At 48.9% G+C, this 16,241-nt stretch overlaps 6 protein-coding genes across 6 annotated transcripts; 3 read left to right on the top strand and 3 right to left on the bottom strand.

Annotated features, from left to right (window-relative positions):
- Positions 1–1,234: 1,234 nt before the first annotated feature.
- C8Q69DRAFT_419881 (putative DEAD/DEAH box helicase) lies at positions 1,235–5,747 on the bottom strand. Its single transcript, XM_028628382.1, has 3 exons — positions 5,435–5,747; positions 1,823–5,369; positions 1,235–1,746 (listed from the first exon to the last, which is right to left on the bottom strand). Exons 1-3 carry the CDS (start codon positions 5,669–5,671, stop codon positions 1,475–1,477), a joined length of 4,056 nt encoding a protein of 1,351 aa, XP_028483586.1. The 5' UTR covers positions 5,672–5,747; the 3' UTR covers positions 1,235–1,474.
- A 314-nt stretch (positions 5,748–6,061) lies between these two features.
- Positions 6,062–6,970, top strand: C8Q69DRAFT_508298 (HIT-like domain-containing protein; the record flags this gene model as incomplete). Its single annotated transcript, XM_028632958.1, has 2 exons — positions 6,062–6,164; positions 6,222–6,970. 2 exons carry the CDS (start codon positions 6,062–6,064, stop codon positions 6,968–6,970), a joined length of 852 nt encoding a protein of 283 aa, XP_028483585.1.
- Positions 6,971–7,325: 355 nt separating this feature from the next.
- C8Q69DRAFT_445853 (putative translocon-associated protein, alpha subunit) lies at positions 7,326–8,250 on the bottom strand (the record flags this gene model as incomplete). The annotated part of the gene is made up of 3 exons (XM_028629092.1): positions 7,326–7,617; positions 7,679–8,106; positions 8,176–8,250. 3 exons carry the CDS (start codon positions 8,248–8,250, stop codon positions 7,326–7,328), a joined length of 795 nt encoding a protein of 264 aa, XP_028483584.1.
- A 215-nt stretch (positions 8,251–8,465) lies between these two features.
- Positions 8,466–10,692, top strand: C8Q69DRAFT_419878 (C-x8-C-x5-C-x3-H zinc finger protein). Its single transcript, XM_028628381.1, has 4 exons — positions 8,466–8,721; positions 8,779–8,922; positions 8,982–9,324; positions 9,434–10,692. Exons 1-4 carry the CDS (start codon positions 8,635–8,637, stop codon positions 10,237–10,239), a joined length of 1,380 nt encoding a protein of 459 aa, XP_028483583.1. The 5' UTR covers positions 8,466–8,634; the 3' UTR covers positions 10,240–10,692.
- A 1-nt stretch (position 10,693) lies between these two features.
- Positions 10,694–13,406, bottom strand: C8Q69DRAFT_472056 (hypothetical protein). Its single transcript, XM_028630957.1, has 4 exons — positions 12,680–13,406; positions 11,687–12,626; positions 11,221–11,632; positions 10,694–11,145 (listed from the first exon to the last, which is right to left on the bottom strand). The coding sequence occupies exons 1-4, from the start codon at positions 12,941–12,943 to the stop codon at positions 10,857–10,859; spliced, it is 1,905 nt and encodes a 634-aa protein (XP_028483582.1). The 5' UTR covers positions 12,944–13,406; the 3' UTR covers positions 10,694–10,856.
- C8Q69DRAFT_310356 (putative karyopherin alpha subunit) lies at positions 13,100–15,594 on the top strand. Its single transcript, XM_028627246.1, has 3 exons — positions 13,100–13,812; positions 14,028–14,537; positions 14,595–15,594. The coding sequence occupies exons 1-3, from the start codon at positions 13,573–13,575 to the stop codon at positions 15,504–15,506; spliced, it is 1,662 nt and encodes a 553-aa protein (XP_028483581.1). The 5' UTR covers positions 13,100–13,572; the 3' UTR covers positions 15,507–15,594.
- Positions 15,595–16,241: the final 647 nt, after the last annotated feature.

Genomic DNA, 16,241 nt, shown 5'->3' with positions numbered 1-16,241 from the left:
CTGTCCCTTTTCAACTGTCCACTTTACTGGGCGCACACTCTCATCAACTCCTATCTTCATTTCACTCCTACTCTCAACATGGGGTTTTGGGACGTTGTCATAGAAATAGCCCCTTTCTTTTTATTTATATCCATCGCCGGCTTGCAAATTGATGTGCATCAAAGTATCTCCAGGAGCTATTTGGTTGCCAGCTAATGCGTTCACAGAGTTGGACTATGAAAAGACGTATCAGCAAACTGGAGGAAGATATTCAATTTCGAAGCAAGACAGGCTGCTGTTGCGATCAGCGGAGCCAAACGGCATGAATGGTCAATGTAAGAAGATCAGAGTCTAGATCCAATCAATATCTGGTACTTAATTCTTATAGTAGGCTTCAACTCAGAATCTCAAGCGATCTGTTCACGAAAATGCTCGCTGATCTCCGCTCGCGCCGAGCTGAGCTAGCCAGCGAGGAAGCTTTAAGGTTAGAGGCAGCAAAGGAAGAGAGAGAATGACCTCATTGCTCATTCTTTTTGAGTCCAGGATATCTGCAAACATAGCTCTGAAGAAGGAGCATATGATGCGGGTGCTTTAAATACGCGTTGTATATCTTCTATATCTCGAATGTTATACTCCTGGAGATGATAGGTCCAATACCGACAAGCATATTGTAGTTCCATTGGTAGAAAATCATGTCTTGTCTGGTTGCCGATTTCGTCTCGTAAAGGACCGGCATTAGGTGGAAACGACTTCAATGTCACTGGCGGAAAACACATTTCAACTCGGCGCAGAAACATTGCATGAATGAAATAGCCCTTGAAAAGTTTCAAGTTCTTTCTGCTAAGCGACAGCACCACCATGTGGGTGCAGAATGAGTATAACCTAGCTCTATAGATTTTGAAGTCCTATTATACGGAATGAAAACGAGGAGGTAGATGAAATACCATTCTAGGAAAGACCATTTATATTCATATTGGGAGTGATTTGCCCCTGGACCAGATGGGAATAAGAGAGGAGGGGAATATGTTTCTGGCCTAACTGGGAACAAGGCGGAATTGTCGTAGGGATTGGTGAAGTTATCCATTTCGTTCCATTCAACTATGGCTATGGAGATACTTCGGTGGTGGTGCTATTCAGCGAATCCGGTGTATGATGGTATGTATTTTTGCCGACTACATCCCGCTCACGAGAATGCCGGTCCCTTTATGATTTTAGGATCTGGAAATGCGTGGAATAAGGTGATTCTTTCTCCTATTCCCGTGCTATAGGATCCTTCAGAATGTCCATTAGGTAAATCGCTGCGTATACGCACCATGCTTATTTGCCATTTGCTCTATATATCCAGTGCCGTGAGAGAGATATCTACATATGCAATGTTCTTTCCCTTTCTATCTGTTCTAACATCGCCGCATGGGTATTGTAGAAGGAGACAAACTAGATAACTGTGACGATTAAGAAGCATGATAGGTGATTCACGAACAGCTTCTGACTTCAGTTACTGATCGAGGCCGTTGAATTCGACGAGTTTCTTGACGATGTTTATGACAACCTCCCCATGGTCCTGAACCTCATCAACTGCTGGACCCAGCGCAGGGTTGTCAATCCTTGTTGCCAGGATATCATCCAACATCATGCGCAGCCTTGAGACGAGAACTCCTATTCGTGCCCACCCGCGGAGACGCAACCAGCCATCGACAATCAAACCGCGGCCCGTGGTATCTAGTGTTATAGGACCAGAAAAGAGAAGAAGGGAGTAGGCGTTGAAGGCTATGGAAGGGATAGTTAGCTCTTAACGATTCATAGAAATATGAAATATCAGAAGAAAGGGACAGAGATCGCTTACGGGTTAAGTCGCGAATGAAGACCTTGCTCGTTGCCATCTTCGCGAAATAACTGAGATACGCAGCGGCGCCTGAGTAGTTCTGAGCAGAGAAGAGGACTGAGCTGGGATGAATAAAGACACGCCCGTTCTCTTGATTGAAGTATTTTATTGTTCGTGCCTCTGGATCAAGTTCGACTGTACCGCTTACTGATGCAGCGAACTTTTTGTCCGGAAAACTGATCTGGGCGATTTGCGGATTGAAAGCTCCCGCAATGAGCGCCCGCAGAATTTTTGTGTTGCGGCCATTCCGATTCCAGCGAGAGACTGAAGGAGATGATGAATTCTCGGATTCTTTATAGTCTACAGGTAGAATGCCCACGTCTTTCAGCGAACTCAGGAACTGCGAGCGGTTGGATGAGATATCGCGAAGAGTCTGATGGGAAAGGAAGTTGGCAGCGCACCACGATTGGGTCTGCCAGTACCCTTCAGCCCTTACCCGTTCAGACCACTCTTCATACGCTGCAAGATCGGTGAGAAGGTCACCGTCTCCCCTCGAGAAGCTGGCTCTCGCAGCATTTGCCTCATCGCGATTTTCACGAGGGGAGACGAAAGGGCTCTTCACGGTTAGAATCGAGGCGATCGTGATGCAGGCATCCATACAGCCGAATACAGATCCATATACCATGAGTTTCGCGCATCGCAGATCAGCAGGAATCATGGACAAATAGCGACCCAAGGCAGTCAACCTCTGATTGTCAAGAGCTCCAATACGATGCAACAGATCCAGAGCCCCTTCCACGGCCACACTTTCCGGGGGTGTGATTGTATTGGCAAGGAATTTCGACACATCGTCAACACCTCTCATGGCCTTGACTGACAAAGCAAGCTGTTCTAGCGGCACTCGTCGAATCTCAGGATCGGGCCTGGGAGCCATTTGCGACTCCGCGTTCCTGGTATAGAGCTTGTAGCATTTTCCAGCTCTTACTCGACCAGCACGACCGCGCCTCTGTTTACAGGCAGCCTGCGATGCCCAGACTTCCTGCAACCTGACCATGTTGTCTTTCGGATCATAGCTCGTCTCTTTCACTCGCCCGCTGTCAATGACTGCAACGATATCTTCAATGGTAATAGAAGTTTCGGCTACATTTGTGGCGGCAATAACTTTCCTCTTGCCTTTAGGAGGAGCTAGGAATACGCGCTTCTGCTCATTCGGGAGTAGGGATGCATGCAACGGAAGTGCATGTATGTTTGGAATCCTCTTCACTGCAGCAAGACACCGGTCAATCTCCAATGTTCCAGGCAAGAAAATCAAGATTCCTCCAGGTTGATCGCCGAGTTCTGAGTCGATCTGACGGACAGTAGCAGCGATCAGGTCGTAATTGATACCCATCCCTAGTCCACGAAGAATCTTGCCCATCGACTCCTCAGGAGGGGCGTCATCAAAGTCGGCATCCTCTCTGGTCTTCTGAGAGTACTCTGGAGCGAAGCCTGTTTGACGGAGCACATCATCAAGATAGTAGTCTTCGACTGGGAATGTTCTTCCCGGAATAGTGACTTGACCCACACGATCATGGCCACCAAAGTAGCGAGCAAAGACCTCTGCATCCAAGGTAGCACTCATCAGGATGACCTTCAGGTCTTTACGATGCTTCAAAGCCTCCCTCAAAAGAGCGAGAAGGAAGTCAGTATCGAGACTGCGCTCGTGGACTTCGTCCACAACGACATGAGTGACATCGGCTAAAGAACTGGCAACATCTCCATCTGGGCCACCGCCTGTTTGCATGCGACGAAGCAGCACACCGGTTGTAACAAAGGTTATTTTTGTCGAGCCACGCTTGATTTTCGAATCTCCACGGATGATGTATCCGACCTCATCACCGACAGAAGAACATCGCTCGTCGCTGACACGATCCGCAAGGCCAAGTGCAGATATCCTTCTAGGCTGAGTACAGATGATATTGGCAATACCTCCGTATCCATTTTTGATCATGTCGTCCAACACAAACTGCACGGACTGAGTGCTCTTTCCACTTCCTGTCTCACCTGATATAATCGTCACCTGGTGGGTATTGACGGCTTTAACGATGGCCTCCTGCATATTCCATGCCGGCAGCGATTGTCTCTTGCGGGTCATCTCCTGATGAGCTGGATTTTGTTGTTTCTTCTGCCAAGAATCTCGAACGGAGAGGCTCTGCGGTGAGCTGGGACTCCAGTCAATGCCCTTCGACTGCTTGTTTGCTTGTCGTAGTGGAAACTGCGTGACGGCTTTCGTAGGTGAAGAAGAAGACGCAACAGCTGATATATCCCGTAGTTTCCCTGGGTTTTCTAAAATAGAAGGTAGGTTGACTTCCAACCAATCTATCATGTTAAACATCATAGGCTGTCCCAAAAGTTCATCCTCGGTGTGCTTCACGACTTGACGGATGGCGCTTAGACGAATGTATGCTGGGATGCCTTTGGCTGAGATCGACACGATTGGAGGCGAGAAAGGATAGCCCTTAGATGGCTTCTGGAACTTAAATGTTACTGTATCCGGTAAGCCCGGCACGTTTCTCTTGATCTCACAGGCTACATTCGACAACCGCTTATAGTCGTCACCGAAAATGGCCTCCAAGGTAGACTGTTCTTCTAACCAGGATTGATCATCCTCAGTCGAGTCACCATGTTGTTGTATCTCTTTCCCATGAACAAGCATGCTCTGCATGTACTCTGCTGCTACTTGTTCATTGCCACCTTTAAGGTCCAGGGCTTCGCTGCAAAGCTCGGTGGGATATCCGGTCGCAGCAAGCCTTTTGATCTTGGACTCACGGGCCAGATCACTGCTAGCGAGGCTGATACCAGCTGAATATTGCTCTGGAAGACTCCAGCGTGGAAGGTCGTCTTCGGGGACGTATATTAACAGCCACTCTAGAACCTCCTCTCGATCCTTGCACTCCGCTACTGCTTCTTCAACATGGCTGTGGCGGAAGCCTAGCCGGGTGAACTCCTCGATAATGGCTTTTCGTTGGACAGGAGGTATCTGCACTCCGTAAGGGTTCCAATGTGTATGCTGTCTGAGCAACTCCTCGATCCGTTGGCGTATCCTACTTCCCATTTCAACTTTAGGCGCTTGCGACCAAATCTTTCCTCCTTTTTGAGTGCTACCATTGCCACCAAGCCCCAGGTCGACTAGGTTATCGTTCGCGTTCACTTTCGCTTTTTCTCGCTCTTGCTTTTTCTTCTCGAACTCGGCAGCAGCCGCTTCTCGTTCCTGCTTCGCCAAGAATGGGTCTGCCTCATACATCCAACCCTTTCCTTCTTTGACATCTGCATTTTTTATATCCATAAAATCTTCTTTCCAAAGTTTTTTGTATGCCGGAGGCATCATCATATGTAAGTTGCGCATGTTGCACACTCGGAACAGGGCATATGCGGCGGCGAAATGGCGAGCTTCGAGTGCAGTTGTTTGAGGTGCCAGATGCTTGTGAGAGGGGGGTAGCTTCATGGGAGGTAGTGTGGTGAGCTCCTTCGTTTTAGGATCGACCTTTTTCAAGATTACAGCGGAGACAAACCCATCCTGGGTTTTGTTCTGTTGGAGACTCGTGGTCAGCATGCATCGCTACCCGCGCTCAACGACAAAACAGTAGATCTGACCATTGTGTATTCTGGCTTCTCCCATTTCTGCTTTTGACAGTGCTCAGACAGCATATTTACAGGGAGCTTCCCCGTCCAAGACGCCCCACCGATCATCTGCTTCACCGTCGGTTTCTTTGCTTCTTCGCCTGCATTCTGAGTCTTCGCACTCTCCGCTGCCTTTTCGGCGGCGGCTTTTGCCTGCTTCGTGCCCGGCTTCGGTTCTCCACGGGCGCCAGCCTTCTTTTTGGGACCCATTTTGGTGGCGGCAATAGTATGTGACACCCGTGGAGGAGCTATTAAATAGAGCTACCCAATCTCAATAATAATAACGACCTCATCGGCGAATATTTAAATAATAATGTCATGCCCCGGCTCTTTGGCCGCTGCCCGGCGCTAGACCATAACGGGACTGACATAGGGCTGCACGCGGAGCTACAGGTGATCCGTGCGTTCAGTATGGAGAAGCATGTTATTTATCCGCATCGATATCATGATCGATCCTATTCCCAGGACGGAGGAAACGGCTCTCATTCAACTAGCATGATAGCTGGTTACCACATTTTTTGAAGAAAGCTGTTATTGTCCTTATAAACCACAACAGCCTGTGTACTCTTTTCATAGCTGTTGCTTTCTATATTGACGACCATGACGGACGCATCCTCTGATGCATCAGACGCTGAAGTACCAGAGAAGGAAGAACCCATTGCAGCAGAGCAAACGGAGCAAAGGCCACAGAAAAGAAATGCTTGTAATTATTGCATTCTTTTACTTGTACATGCAGTTGTCCACTGACATATTTGACTAGTCTCGGAGCTCATGTCACCAAAAAACAAGCATCAGAAGCATGCCCAGGAAGATAAACCAAAACACGCAGCTAAGCATCCTTCAGAATTCAGAGTTCGTGATGCACTAGGTGCCTATATCTCGAAGCCTGAATCCTATCCCTCTTCCACTGTGGTCTACTACGACGACGACTTTGTCGCGCTTCATGATCGTTATCCCAAATCCTCTCTCCACCTCCTCTTGCTTCCACGCGATCCCTCGAAATTTCGCTTGCATCCATTTGAAGCCTTTGAAGATCGAGAATTCCTGGAAAAGGTTAAAGTGGAAGTGAAGAAACTTCGCACCCTTGCCGCCGGTGAGTTGCGGAGAAAATATGGGAAAGAATCGAGACTGGAAAAGGCAAGACAAGAGGCCATGGACGCCGACCCACCACCAGAAGAGCTGCCGCCAGGGAGGAACTGGGAAGCGGAGATCATGTCGGGAATCCATGCGCACCCGTCCATGAATCACTTACATATCCACGTTCTGTCAGTGGATCGGCATAGTGAGTGCCTGAAACACAAGAAGCACTATAACAGCTTTTCTACCCCCTTTTTCATTGATATAAATGACTTTCCGCTTGCGAAGGATGATGTAAGGAGGCACCCTGGAAGAGAAGGGTACCTAAAGCGTGATTATGTATGCTGGCGATGTAAGAAGAACTTTGGCAACAGGTTCACGGAGTTGAAAAGACACCTTGACCAAGAGTATGAGGAATGGAAACGGATATAATGCAGTTTCGTGCTCTGAGCACCATGTGGTAATAAGCATGTCATTGCAAGGTACTGGCCGCCAGCTCGCTTGTACCCTTATCATTAAGAAAGGCCTCTGTTCAAATACAAGAGGCACTTGTCATATATCTAGGATGAGACAGATAAAATACAACATTGTACATATACAGTTCCCACCCAAAAGGGAACAATGCTTTTGCCTGACCGCATTCAGCACTGGTCCACCCAGGCCAGCTATCACTGGAACCCTACTCTGAAAGATGCCCAAAGTCACCCAAAATCACCAACATTTACGGTCTCCAAGGAAAGGACTGGTCACTTGAAACCCGGCGTGAACTCCATGGCCGTTGAAACGACTAAGCACGGCTCTTGGAACGGCCTGTGCCCTTGACCTTCCTGGCCTCGGGCTTGTTGATATGGTGGGACGGAATCCACTCAGCATTGTATGTCGTCGCAGAAGTCACTGGGACATCGGATCCAGAAGCAGAACCCTGCTCGTCCACCCTCTTTGCCGCACCAGACTTCTTGGCTCCCTCGCCTCCCTTTCCTGCGCGACGCTTCTGGGGGAAGTACGGGGCGATCCAAGTGACGTAGAAAAAGTAAACGATACCACCGAAGGATGTAAGCAAGAAGAAGTAGAGGAAGATACTATTCGAAGAAATCAGCAACGACCCCGACAGGGAATATAGAGCGCAGGATAGTATCTTACATCTGCGGGTCAAAGATGCTGGTGTCCGGCTCCACAACGCTGACAGTACCATTGAAGGCTTGAACAGTATAATACCTGCCTTCACTGTCGCTCAAAATTGAGGCAATGTTAAGTCTCAGATCTTGGGGGTGCAAGTCGGTCACGAAGCTGTAGCTGAGACTCTCCTTCTCTCCCGCAGGGATCTCCACATTGTACCTCGTAGTGGTGACGTTGCGAACAATGCTGCTCTGCTCATCAAGAGTCCACAGACTACCGCCGACGAAGCTCACAGTAACAGGAGCGGGTTCGTCATTGCTGAATGTGAGCAGTGCTTGAGTTGGATGGCCATTGACCAACTTGATTCCGAAAATCTCAGAAGCAGGAAAAGCAGCCTGGACTGAGACAGACAGCTTAGGAGTCTCCGTGGGGTTTTCGACTTTCTCAGCTTCCTAGATGCCGCAGATGTCGCGTGAGTGACTGAACCAAAAGAAGCTACCAAAGGATCGCAACAAACATACCACCGCTGCGAAAGCACCTCCACAGAATGCCTGTAGGGAGAGCAAGGCAAGAGGGAAAAGACCAAAGCGACCCATTGTAGCTATAACCAGTTCAGAAAACCAATTGGGGCAAGGAAGGGAACAAGAGGGTCCAAGAAGCAGAGGAAGGGTGGATGGGAGGAAGATCTGGCCTATTTTCTCCACGTTGGCTTCTCCGTCCATTGCCTGGAGATCGCGCCCACGGCGCCAGCTGACTCAGCATCCATCCGTTGGCGCTGAAGCGCCTTCTTTATTGCATTTATGCGAAGAAGTGAATCCTTCTCTCTCCCGCTGTTTCAAAGCAACAGCAGTTTACGAGGACTGTGCTGGCCTTTTTGAACCTATCCAAAGGCTCCGCGCTTTATTTAAAGAGCTTCCGAGTGCTCTCTGCAACTGATCCCTTCGCAACCCTACCCAGAAAAATTTGCGAGAACGCTCAATATGATGTCCACAGCGAGTACCCAAGTGCTCTTTGAGCGCTATGAGCAAGTGAAAACTATAGAACACACCAAAAATCAATTAATAGAGGTATAATCCGTCACCTCCATCTCCCTCCTGCGAATCTAATCCATTCGTCTCCAATAGGATCTCCTCCAACGTGTAAGCGAGTTAGAGGAAGCCTACCAACAAGAGAAGCTGGACCATCAGCGGGAAACTCGTTTCAACCGTGATATACAGATCCATGAGATGGAATTGATGGACCAGATAACTAGAATCAAAACCATTATGGTATGTTCGTTTCCACTGGTAAGGCGTCTTGCAATTGCTGATTGAGCTTTCATACGTAGGACCGTGAAGCCTTTGTCATTGCGTTCCTTGATGGAGATGGCATGATTTTCCAAGATTATCTCCTTCAGCAAGGAGAACAAGGCGGGAGAGATGCTGCAAACCAGTTATGGGCTTGCCTCCGCGATTATGTTACCCGAAACCTTCCATCGATCTCGTCACCAAAGATAATCACGAGAATATTCGCCAATGTGCAGGGACTTGCTGAGACATGTGTCAAGGCAGGGATTATTGAAAAGGCTTCTGTGTTCCAGGATTTTGTGCGTGGATTCAACGGCAGCAGACTCCTTTTCGACTTTGTCGATGTTGGAACTGGCAAGGATAGGGCAGACGATAAGCTTGCAGGTAAGTTTTGCTGTTCCATTCTGAACCCTGGGCGCTTCCCTTGCCAATATTGTGCCCCGCCATCAAATGAGTTAGACGGGGGGGATTGTACTAATGCTTTTCGTAATAGAGAATTTTAAGCTTCATTTATACAATTGCCACTGCCACCAGATCTTCCTGGGTTGCTCGCACGATAACGGATATGCACGGCTACTAGAGGAAACGTTGGCAGACAGGGAGCTTACCGGACGTATATCGCTCATTGAAGGAGCTCCGTTCGAGAGGGAACTAGAATCCATCAAGTCTTCTTACAGAGTGACCAAATTCGCCGACTTATTCAGAACCTCTAAGATAGTCACACATGCGACGAATTTGAAAGGCACAACATTGTCCGCTCCACTGGCGGTCCGCTCGCCTAATCCACCAGCAACGACACTCACACGGACATCTACGAACACCACGTCTTCCAGCGCTACTGCTACAACTTCCTGGGCTTCCATCTCTGCTACACCTGGAGATGTCAAGATTTCCGCTTCCAAACCATCTACTCCAGTGCCGACAGTCGAAAGAAATAAATATGGCCAGCGAATCGACCGTCTAGATTTGAAAAACATTCCCAAAGAGGAATTGAACCGTGTCAAAAAGATGAAGCTGTGCAACGTCCATTTTCTCCTGGGCGAATGCCCGAATGATGAGAATTGTTACCACGATCATACTCACAAGTTGACCAAGAGTGAACGGGTCATCCTACAGGCTATTGCTCGTATGACCCCTTGTCATTATGGACCGGATTGTGATGACCCAAAATGCATCTACGGCCATCGTTGCCCGCAAAGCGAAGTAGGCAAGAAGGAGTGCTTTTGGGGCTCTAACTGTCGTTTTGACACTTCGGCACATGGAATTGACACCCAAGTTGTCCGTGTCACGAAGGTCTGAACTACGGCGCTTACTGGTACTTGGACCGAGAGCGCCAATAATTTCTGTGCACCACAACCTGTTTGGATTTTTGCCTTTCTCAAAATTATTACACGATATCGGCTGTCTCCTGAAAAAAATGTATAAACAATAATTGGGAGACGGAGCAGACCTGTCTGCAAGTTCATACTTCTCACTCCATACTGGCATGGGAGGCATGTTATGCACAACTCTGGAATGCAACATATGGCGTAGCTACCATCAAAGACCCATCCTACATATCGTTTACAATATCGTTTACATGAGTCTGTTTTTGCCCTCTGCTCTGAGCGAAGTACATAACATATTTGTATATTTGTGTCGTTTTTAGGTCTACACACCGGGTACTCAGCACAGAAGCATCTTGGTAGATTCTTATCTTTGAGAATGTTTGTTTAATATGCAGTAACCATAACATAGGATTATCAAATATAGATTTCTGAGATGCTATCCACATGGGTATATAAGTCCAGTCGCTGAAGAGGAAAAGAAACCAACCTGCCATCCTGAATCCATAGCCAATAATAACGCCCCCAGAATCCGAAGGAAATACTATCAGAGAGCGAGACTCTCGCCAAAAAAGTCTACATGAAATGGCTTCAAGCATTAATTGTCGTGCCAAACATGTGGAATCTCCTCTCCCAAGCGAGGGGATCCACACGACCAGCGCTGTCCTCGTCGTCACTCATTGCATCCGAATTATGTTCTTCTCTGCTTCTGATGCCATATTCTTTGATACAGCATATGAATGGCTTTCCAGAAGGATTTTCTAGACTCTGAGGGTCTAGGCTCCCATTGGGGAGGGCTCTTTTCTTCTCCTCTAGATCTGCCCAGAGGTGAAAGAGCTTCTCTCGAAGCTCATCCAGTCGGGTTTCATTCTTCCTCAGGCTAACGGAAAGACATTGAGTCAGTCCTGTCCAAGATATAGATTTGAGATGGCTGGCGTGAAGGTGAAACACTTACTCGGTAGCGTCTATTTTCAACAGATATTCTGCATCTTTCCCGGAGACATACAGTTTCATTCTCTCCTTGGGCTGCCCACGAGGAACGGGCTTGCCATCCTCTACGAGCAGGCAGAAACGCCACTCCCAGATGCGCCGACGGCGCGAATAACCGCTAGTCATGACTGCGTCTCCTTCGCTGTCTTCACTGCTAGTCCCTGATTCGGAGAGAATATCATCTTCAGGATTGTAAGAAACGGCAAAATCCTCTAATCTAGGCGGATAGAAGTCGACCACACGGACAACGGCTCTATAATTGATATTTTGAAAAGGAAGGCGATACTCATAGCCTCCAGGGGCGTTATTGAGATGGATTTTGCCGTCTAGTATCTCTTCTAGCGACCGGCAAGGGATAGCAGGATGTGCTGCTTGAACTGCAGTGGAGTCAGGAACAGAATATATCGGAGATGGCACTTTCTGTAACTCACTGTTCGGGTTCAGTTGGTTCCGCTTTACTTGAGAAGGTGCGGGTGCTGAAAATTCTGAGATCTCAACTTGGCCTTCTTCTCGTCTTACTTCCTTTTTCGGTTTTTCTTTTTGCTGCTTTGCAGTCTTCTTGGAACTTTTCGCCCCATCATTCTTCTTCTTATTGCCTGGGAAAAGCCGACTGATTCGGGCATTTCGCCAATATTCCTTCTTTCGTCTCACGAGTTCCGCGACACGCTCGTCATCATCCAGATCTACAATACTGACGTTGATTCTGTGGGGATGTAGTCGGTTTGTATGCATGCTGCCGTCCAGATTACCGTTCACACGGTGATTTTTAATATGGACATTGCTCATGAAAATGATGTCGCCTTCCTTAACATTATTCTGTGCGAAAGATGCGTGCGGTTGCCAAAGTGTGACCTGTAGAGTCATCTGTCCAAAGGGACCATTCCATTCTCTCTGTCGACGAGAGATGAAATCGCCTCCATCACCATCGTCGGCTGAGGGGTCAGGATAGTCGTATAGTTCTCCATGTGAAGTGTAGTCTGTGACATAGAGGATGAACTTGTCGTACTCGCGCCATGTCTTAACCACTTCGACAACCAGATCAGCGAAGGTATGAGCCTTGACATCCTTTATCAAGGAGAATTTGTCTCGCGGTGTAGATGGCGGTGGTTGGCTACGGGATGCGGATACTGTAACGGTGCTGGTATAGTTGAATGCCTGATCTGGTGCACTCGATATACTGGCTCCTGCCCCAGGAATGCTGTTGAGAAGAGCATGAGAGTATGCCTTCTCCTCAGGCGAGGGTTCCGGGGCCTTACATCCGCGAATCACGAGTGCATTTGTCTGGCCTGCCACCTTCCGACGGAATATTGTCCATGGGATCTTGTCATGCTGGGCTGCTACGCCAAGGAGGCTCCCCCTGAAAAGACGCATCTACGCAGATGGTCAGTACCAGCAGTATGCCAAGACTAGATATGAAAACCTACTCGTATATTCCGCAGAAGAATTACATCGTGAAGTTGAAGTTCAGGCAGTAAAGACTCGTCATCATTGAAGTACTTGATTTTCAGTCCAGACATAGGATTGCCATCGATGTCGCAGTCTTTAATAGTAAAGGTCGTCACGAAAGACGAGCCGCCCGAGCGCGTCTTGGGCAACAGGTCGACTACCACCCCAATGACATGAATGTATCCGTGGGTTGCTTTGGCCGTATCAACATCAATAAACTTTGGTGGCAGTGACGATGGCATGACCGCTTCTGATCGACGCGCATCCGCGTAGGAAATCCCAGAAAGGAGTCGGATATCAAGGGAGAACAAAACGACTAAGTCACCACGAAAGAACGGCTGACGTTAAGAAGCTCCTCAGTCTATAGCCAATGACAACGCACAGTGAATCAAAATAAAAAAAACGTAGTGGCCGTATCCAAGGGAACAGAGTCTAGTGAGAAAAGTAGAAAGAAGCTCAGGCCACAACTACGAGCCAGGCACAGCACGAGGAGCGGAAGAGGCTGCGCGAAGACGAGCCAAAAAGAGAGTCGCTCTTGCGACAGCTTTTATCTCATCGCCATCGAAAAAGGATTCATCTCCGAGGCAAATCTGTGAATTCACAGCTGTCGCGCGTGTAGAGCCGACCCGCGCTAACGTCGCTTAGGCGGAGAGTGGCGCTTACGAGCAGGCCGAAAACAGCCCCAAAGCAAATCACCCCCCGTCGAACCCAACCCACCTGAAAAGCATCAACACTTTTTCCCCTCCTTCGATCCTGTCTGCTTCTTCCACTCCCCGATTTTCTCCTCCATCTTTGGGCTTGCGTCCCCTGGGAACTTCCTTTTCCTACTAAGTCACAGATAACCTATCCCGTCTGCACGCAACAAGCAACCATGGCGGAGCGTTACATCCCAGAGCATCGCCGGACTCAGTTCAAGGCTAAAAACCAGTTCAAGCCAGATGAGCTCCGTCGTCGTCGTGAGGAGCAACAGGTTGAGATCAGAAAGCAGAAGAGAGAAGAGAACCTTGCGAAGAGGAGAGGTATTCAGACTAGTGATGGAGGCATCGGTGTTGGAGGTGGGATGGTTGCCGCCACCGACAGCGATGATGAGGCGGGCACCATAGAGAGCGAGGTATGCGGTGCTATCTTGGAACATTCCCTTTCCCTGCTTGATGCGATGCTTGTTATGCAGCTTGGTCGTGCATGGGATTATCCATCATGTGTCTTTAGCGAGGAGTCGATATCTGATCGACTTTTTCGTGCACACGACACCTTCCCCGCGTTGAGCTAAAAAACCGTCTTACGCATATGTCATGAGTATCTTTGCTAACGTTGACCGTGTCATAGCTTAATGTCGAGCTCCCAGAGATGGTTAAGGGAGTTTTCTCCGATCAGATTGAGCAGCAGATCCAGGCGACTACAAAGTTCAGGAAGCTGTTGTCAAAGGAGCGCAACCCCCCGATTGAGCGCGTCATCGAGACTGGTGTCGTGAGCCGCTTCGTAGAGTTCCTCAGATCTCCTCATACCCTGGTACAGTTCGAAGCTGCCTGGGCTTTGACGAACATTGCCTCCGGTTCCGCGCAGCAGACACAAGTTGTCATTGAGGCTGGCGCCGTTCCGATCTTTGTCGAGCTGCTGAAAAGCCCGGAACCTGACGTCCGGGAACAGGCCGTCTGGGCTCTTGGAAACATCGCCGGTGACAGCCCCCAGTGCCGTGACTTTGTTCTGGGCGCTGGTGCTCTCCGTCCTTTGCTGGACTTGATCAGCGATGGTCGCAAGCTTAGCATGCTGCGAAATGCTACCTGGACGCTCAGCAACTTCTGCCGTGGCAAGACCCCTCAGCCTGACTGGAATACTGTAATTATAACACCCATCCTTTTTCTCCACTCGGTTACGTTTCTAACTTGGATATAGATTGCCCCTGCCCTCCCCGTCCTTTCCAAGCTTGTGTACATGCTTGATGATGAGGTCCTCATCGATGCATGCTGGGCTATTTCCTATCTGTCCGATGGCTCCAACGACAAGATCCAAGCCGTCATTGAAGCCGGAATTCCCCGCCGTCTGGTTGAACTCCTCATGCATGCCTCTACCTCTGTCCAGACCCCAGCCCTTCGCTCCGTCGGTAACATCGTGACCGGTGATGATGTTCAGACGCAAGTGATTATCAACTGCGGAGCTCTGCCCGCTCTGCTGTCTCTCCTTAGCTCTACTAAGGACGGTATCCGGAAGGAGGCTTGCTGGACCATATCCAACATTACCGCTGGTAACTCCGTCCAGATCCAGGCAGTTATTGACGCTGGCATCATCCCTCCTCTGATCAACCTCCTGTCCAACGGAGACTTCAAGACCCGCAAGGAAGCTTGCTGGGCTATCTCGAATGCTACCTCTGGCGGTCTGCAGAAGCCCGACCAGATCCGGTATCTGGTCTCTCAGGGCTGCATCAAGCCACTGTGTGATCTCTTGGCTTGCCCCGACAACAAGATCATTCAGGTTGCCTTGGATGGATTGGAGAACATCCTCAAGGTTGGAGAGATGGATAAGGAGGCTGCTCAGCCTGGAGAGCCAGCTGTGAACCGCTATGCTCTCTTCATCGAAGAGGCTGGTGGCATGGAGAAGATCCACGATTGCCAGAACAACGCAAACGAAGAGATCTACATGAAGGCTTACAACATCATCGAGAAGTACTTCTCGGATGAGGACGAGGCTGCTGGTGACATTGATGAGCTTGCTCCTCAGCAGACTCAGACCGGTTTCGCTCTTGGTACCAACCAGCAACAACCTGGTGGCTTCAACTTCGGCAACGCCGGTGATTCCATGGATATGTAAAGCTTGGGATCCCTCTGAAATGACCTATATTTCTTCCAGTTAGGGCCTGTGCAGTTACTGCCGGCCAGCGTGTTTGGCCTGGAGATACTTTCAAAAATAGACGCCTCCGTTATGATGTACGAATACGTGGGTGTCTAGACGTCTGTTGCTGTCATCTTGGGTGATTTATAAAAAGATGATTGTACTCATCTCCCAGGCCTGGACGCTTTCTCATCCCGCCGGCCACTGCCATTCTTCCACATACACTTTTGCGGCGTTTGAGCATAGGCCCGTATTTTCTGGCTTCGGATTCATCCTTCCACTCGAACCCTTTACCCCTGCCGCGAAGCTCTTCGTTCACGATAAACAAGATTCACCGTCATGTAATCCCGATTTCTCACACATAGCACAGTTCTAAGCATCCCCCATACACAGGCGTATTTCCATTTCTAGCTGGTTCTTTTTTTCTTCCCCCTTTTCTATTTCCCAAATTATTTCCCCCTGACAGTAATGGGAGGGCCTGTGTCCCGTTGTGGTGGAAACGAGTACCCTGCGTTGTGCTTCTTTCCTCGGCTTCTCCCCTGGCTGAACATTCTTTCTCGTTTTCGGAGGTTCTATTTTCTATCCATGTGCCTCAGAACGTTCGCCTGACCTGTCGTTGGTAAGAGAACAACTGAATTAAATATCCCGAAGACTACCCTAAAAGTATACTTGATTTTCTGAAAGCAACATATAAGCTATTGATGACCCTGACCT

The sequence above is a fragment of the Paecilomyces variotii genome (genome assembly GCF_004022145.1).
Source record: "Paecilomyces variotii strain CBS 101075 chromosome Unknown C8Q69scaffold_8, whole genome shotgun sequence".
Taxonomy (NCBI): domain Eukaryota; kingdom Fungi; phylum Ascomycota; class Eurotiomycetes; order Eurotiales; family Thermoascaceae; genus Paecilomyces; species Paecilomyces variotii.
Note: the sequence above shows the minus strand (reverse complement) of the source record. Positions and strands in the feature narration are given on the sequence as shown.

Coding starts and splice junctions, on each gene's coding strand:
- C8Q69DRAFT_472056 (XM_028630957.1), bottom strand. CDS start 12,943: ATGCCATCGTCACTGCCACCAAAGTTTATTGATGTTGATACGGCCAAA. Junction 12,627..12,679: donor TTCTTCTGCGGAATATACGA/GTAGGTTTTCAT, acceptor CCATCTGCGTAG/ATGCGTCTTTTCAGGGGGAG. Junction 11,633..11,686: donor GAACCAACTGAACCCGAACA/GTGAGTTACAGA, acceptor ACTCCACTGCAG/TTCAAGCAGCACATCCTGCT.
- C8Q69DRAFT_310356 (XM_028627246.1), top strand. CDS start 13,573: ATGGCGGAGCGTTACATCCCAGAGCATCGCCGGACTCAGTTCAAGGCT. Junction 13,813..14,027: donor CGGGCACCATAGAGAGCGAG/GTATGCGGTGCT, acceptor ACCGTGTCATAG/CTTAATGTCGAGCTCCCAGA. Junction 14,538..14,594: donor CTCAGCCTGACTGGAATACT/GTAATTATAACA, acceptor ACTTGGATATAG/ATTGCCCCTGCCCTCCCCGT.
- C8Q69DRAFT_419881 (XM_028628382.1), bottom strand. CDS start 5,671: ATGGGTCCCAAAAAGAAGGCTGGCGCCCGTGGAGAACCGAAGCCGGGC. Junction 5,370..5,434: donor AGAAGCCAGAATACACAATG/GTCAGATCTACT, acceptor AGTCTCCAACAG/AACAAAACCCAGGATGGGTT. Junction 1,747..1,822: donor CTTCATTCGCGACTTAACCC/GTAAGCGATCTC, acceptor TCCCTTCCATAG/CCTTCAACGCCTACTCCCTT.
- C8Q69DRAFT_419878 (XM_028628381.1), top strand. CDS start 8,635: ATGATGTCCACAGCGAGTACCCAAGTGCTCTTTGAGCGCTATGAGCAA. Junction 8,722..8,778: donor CCAAAAATCAATTAATAGAG/GTATAATCCGTC, acceptor CGTCTCCAATAG/GATCTCCTCCAACGTGTAAG. Junction 9,325..9,433: donor GGCAGACGATAAGCTTGCAG/GTAAGTTTTGCT, acceptor TTTTCGTAATAG/AGAATTTTAAGCTTCATTTA.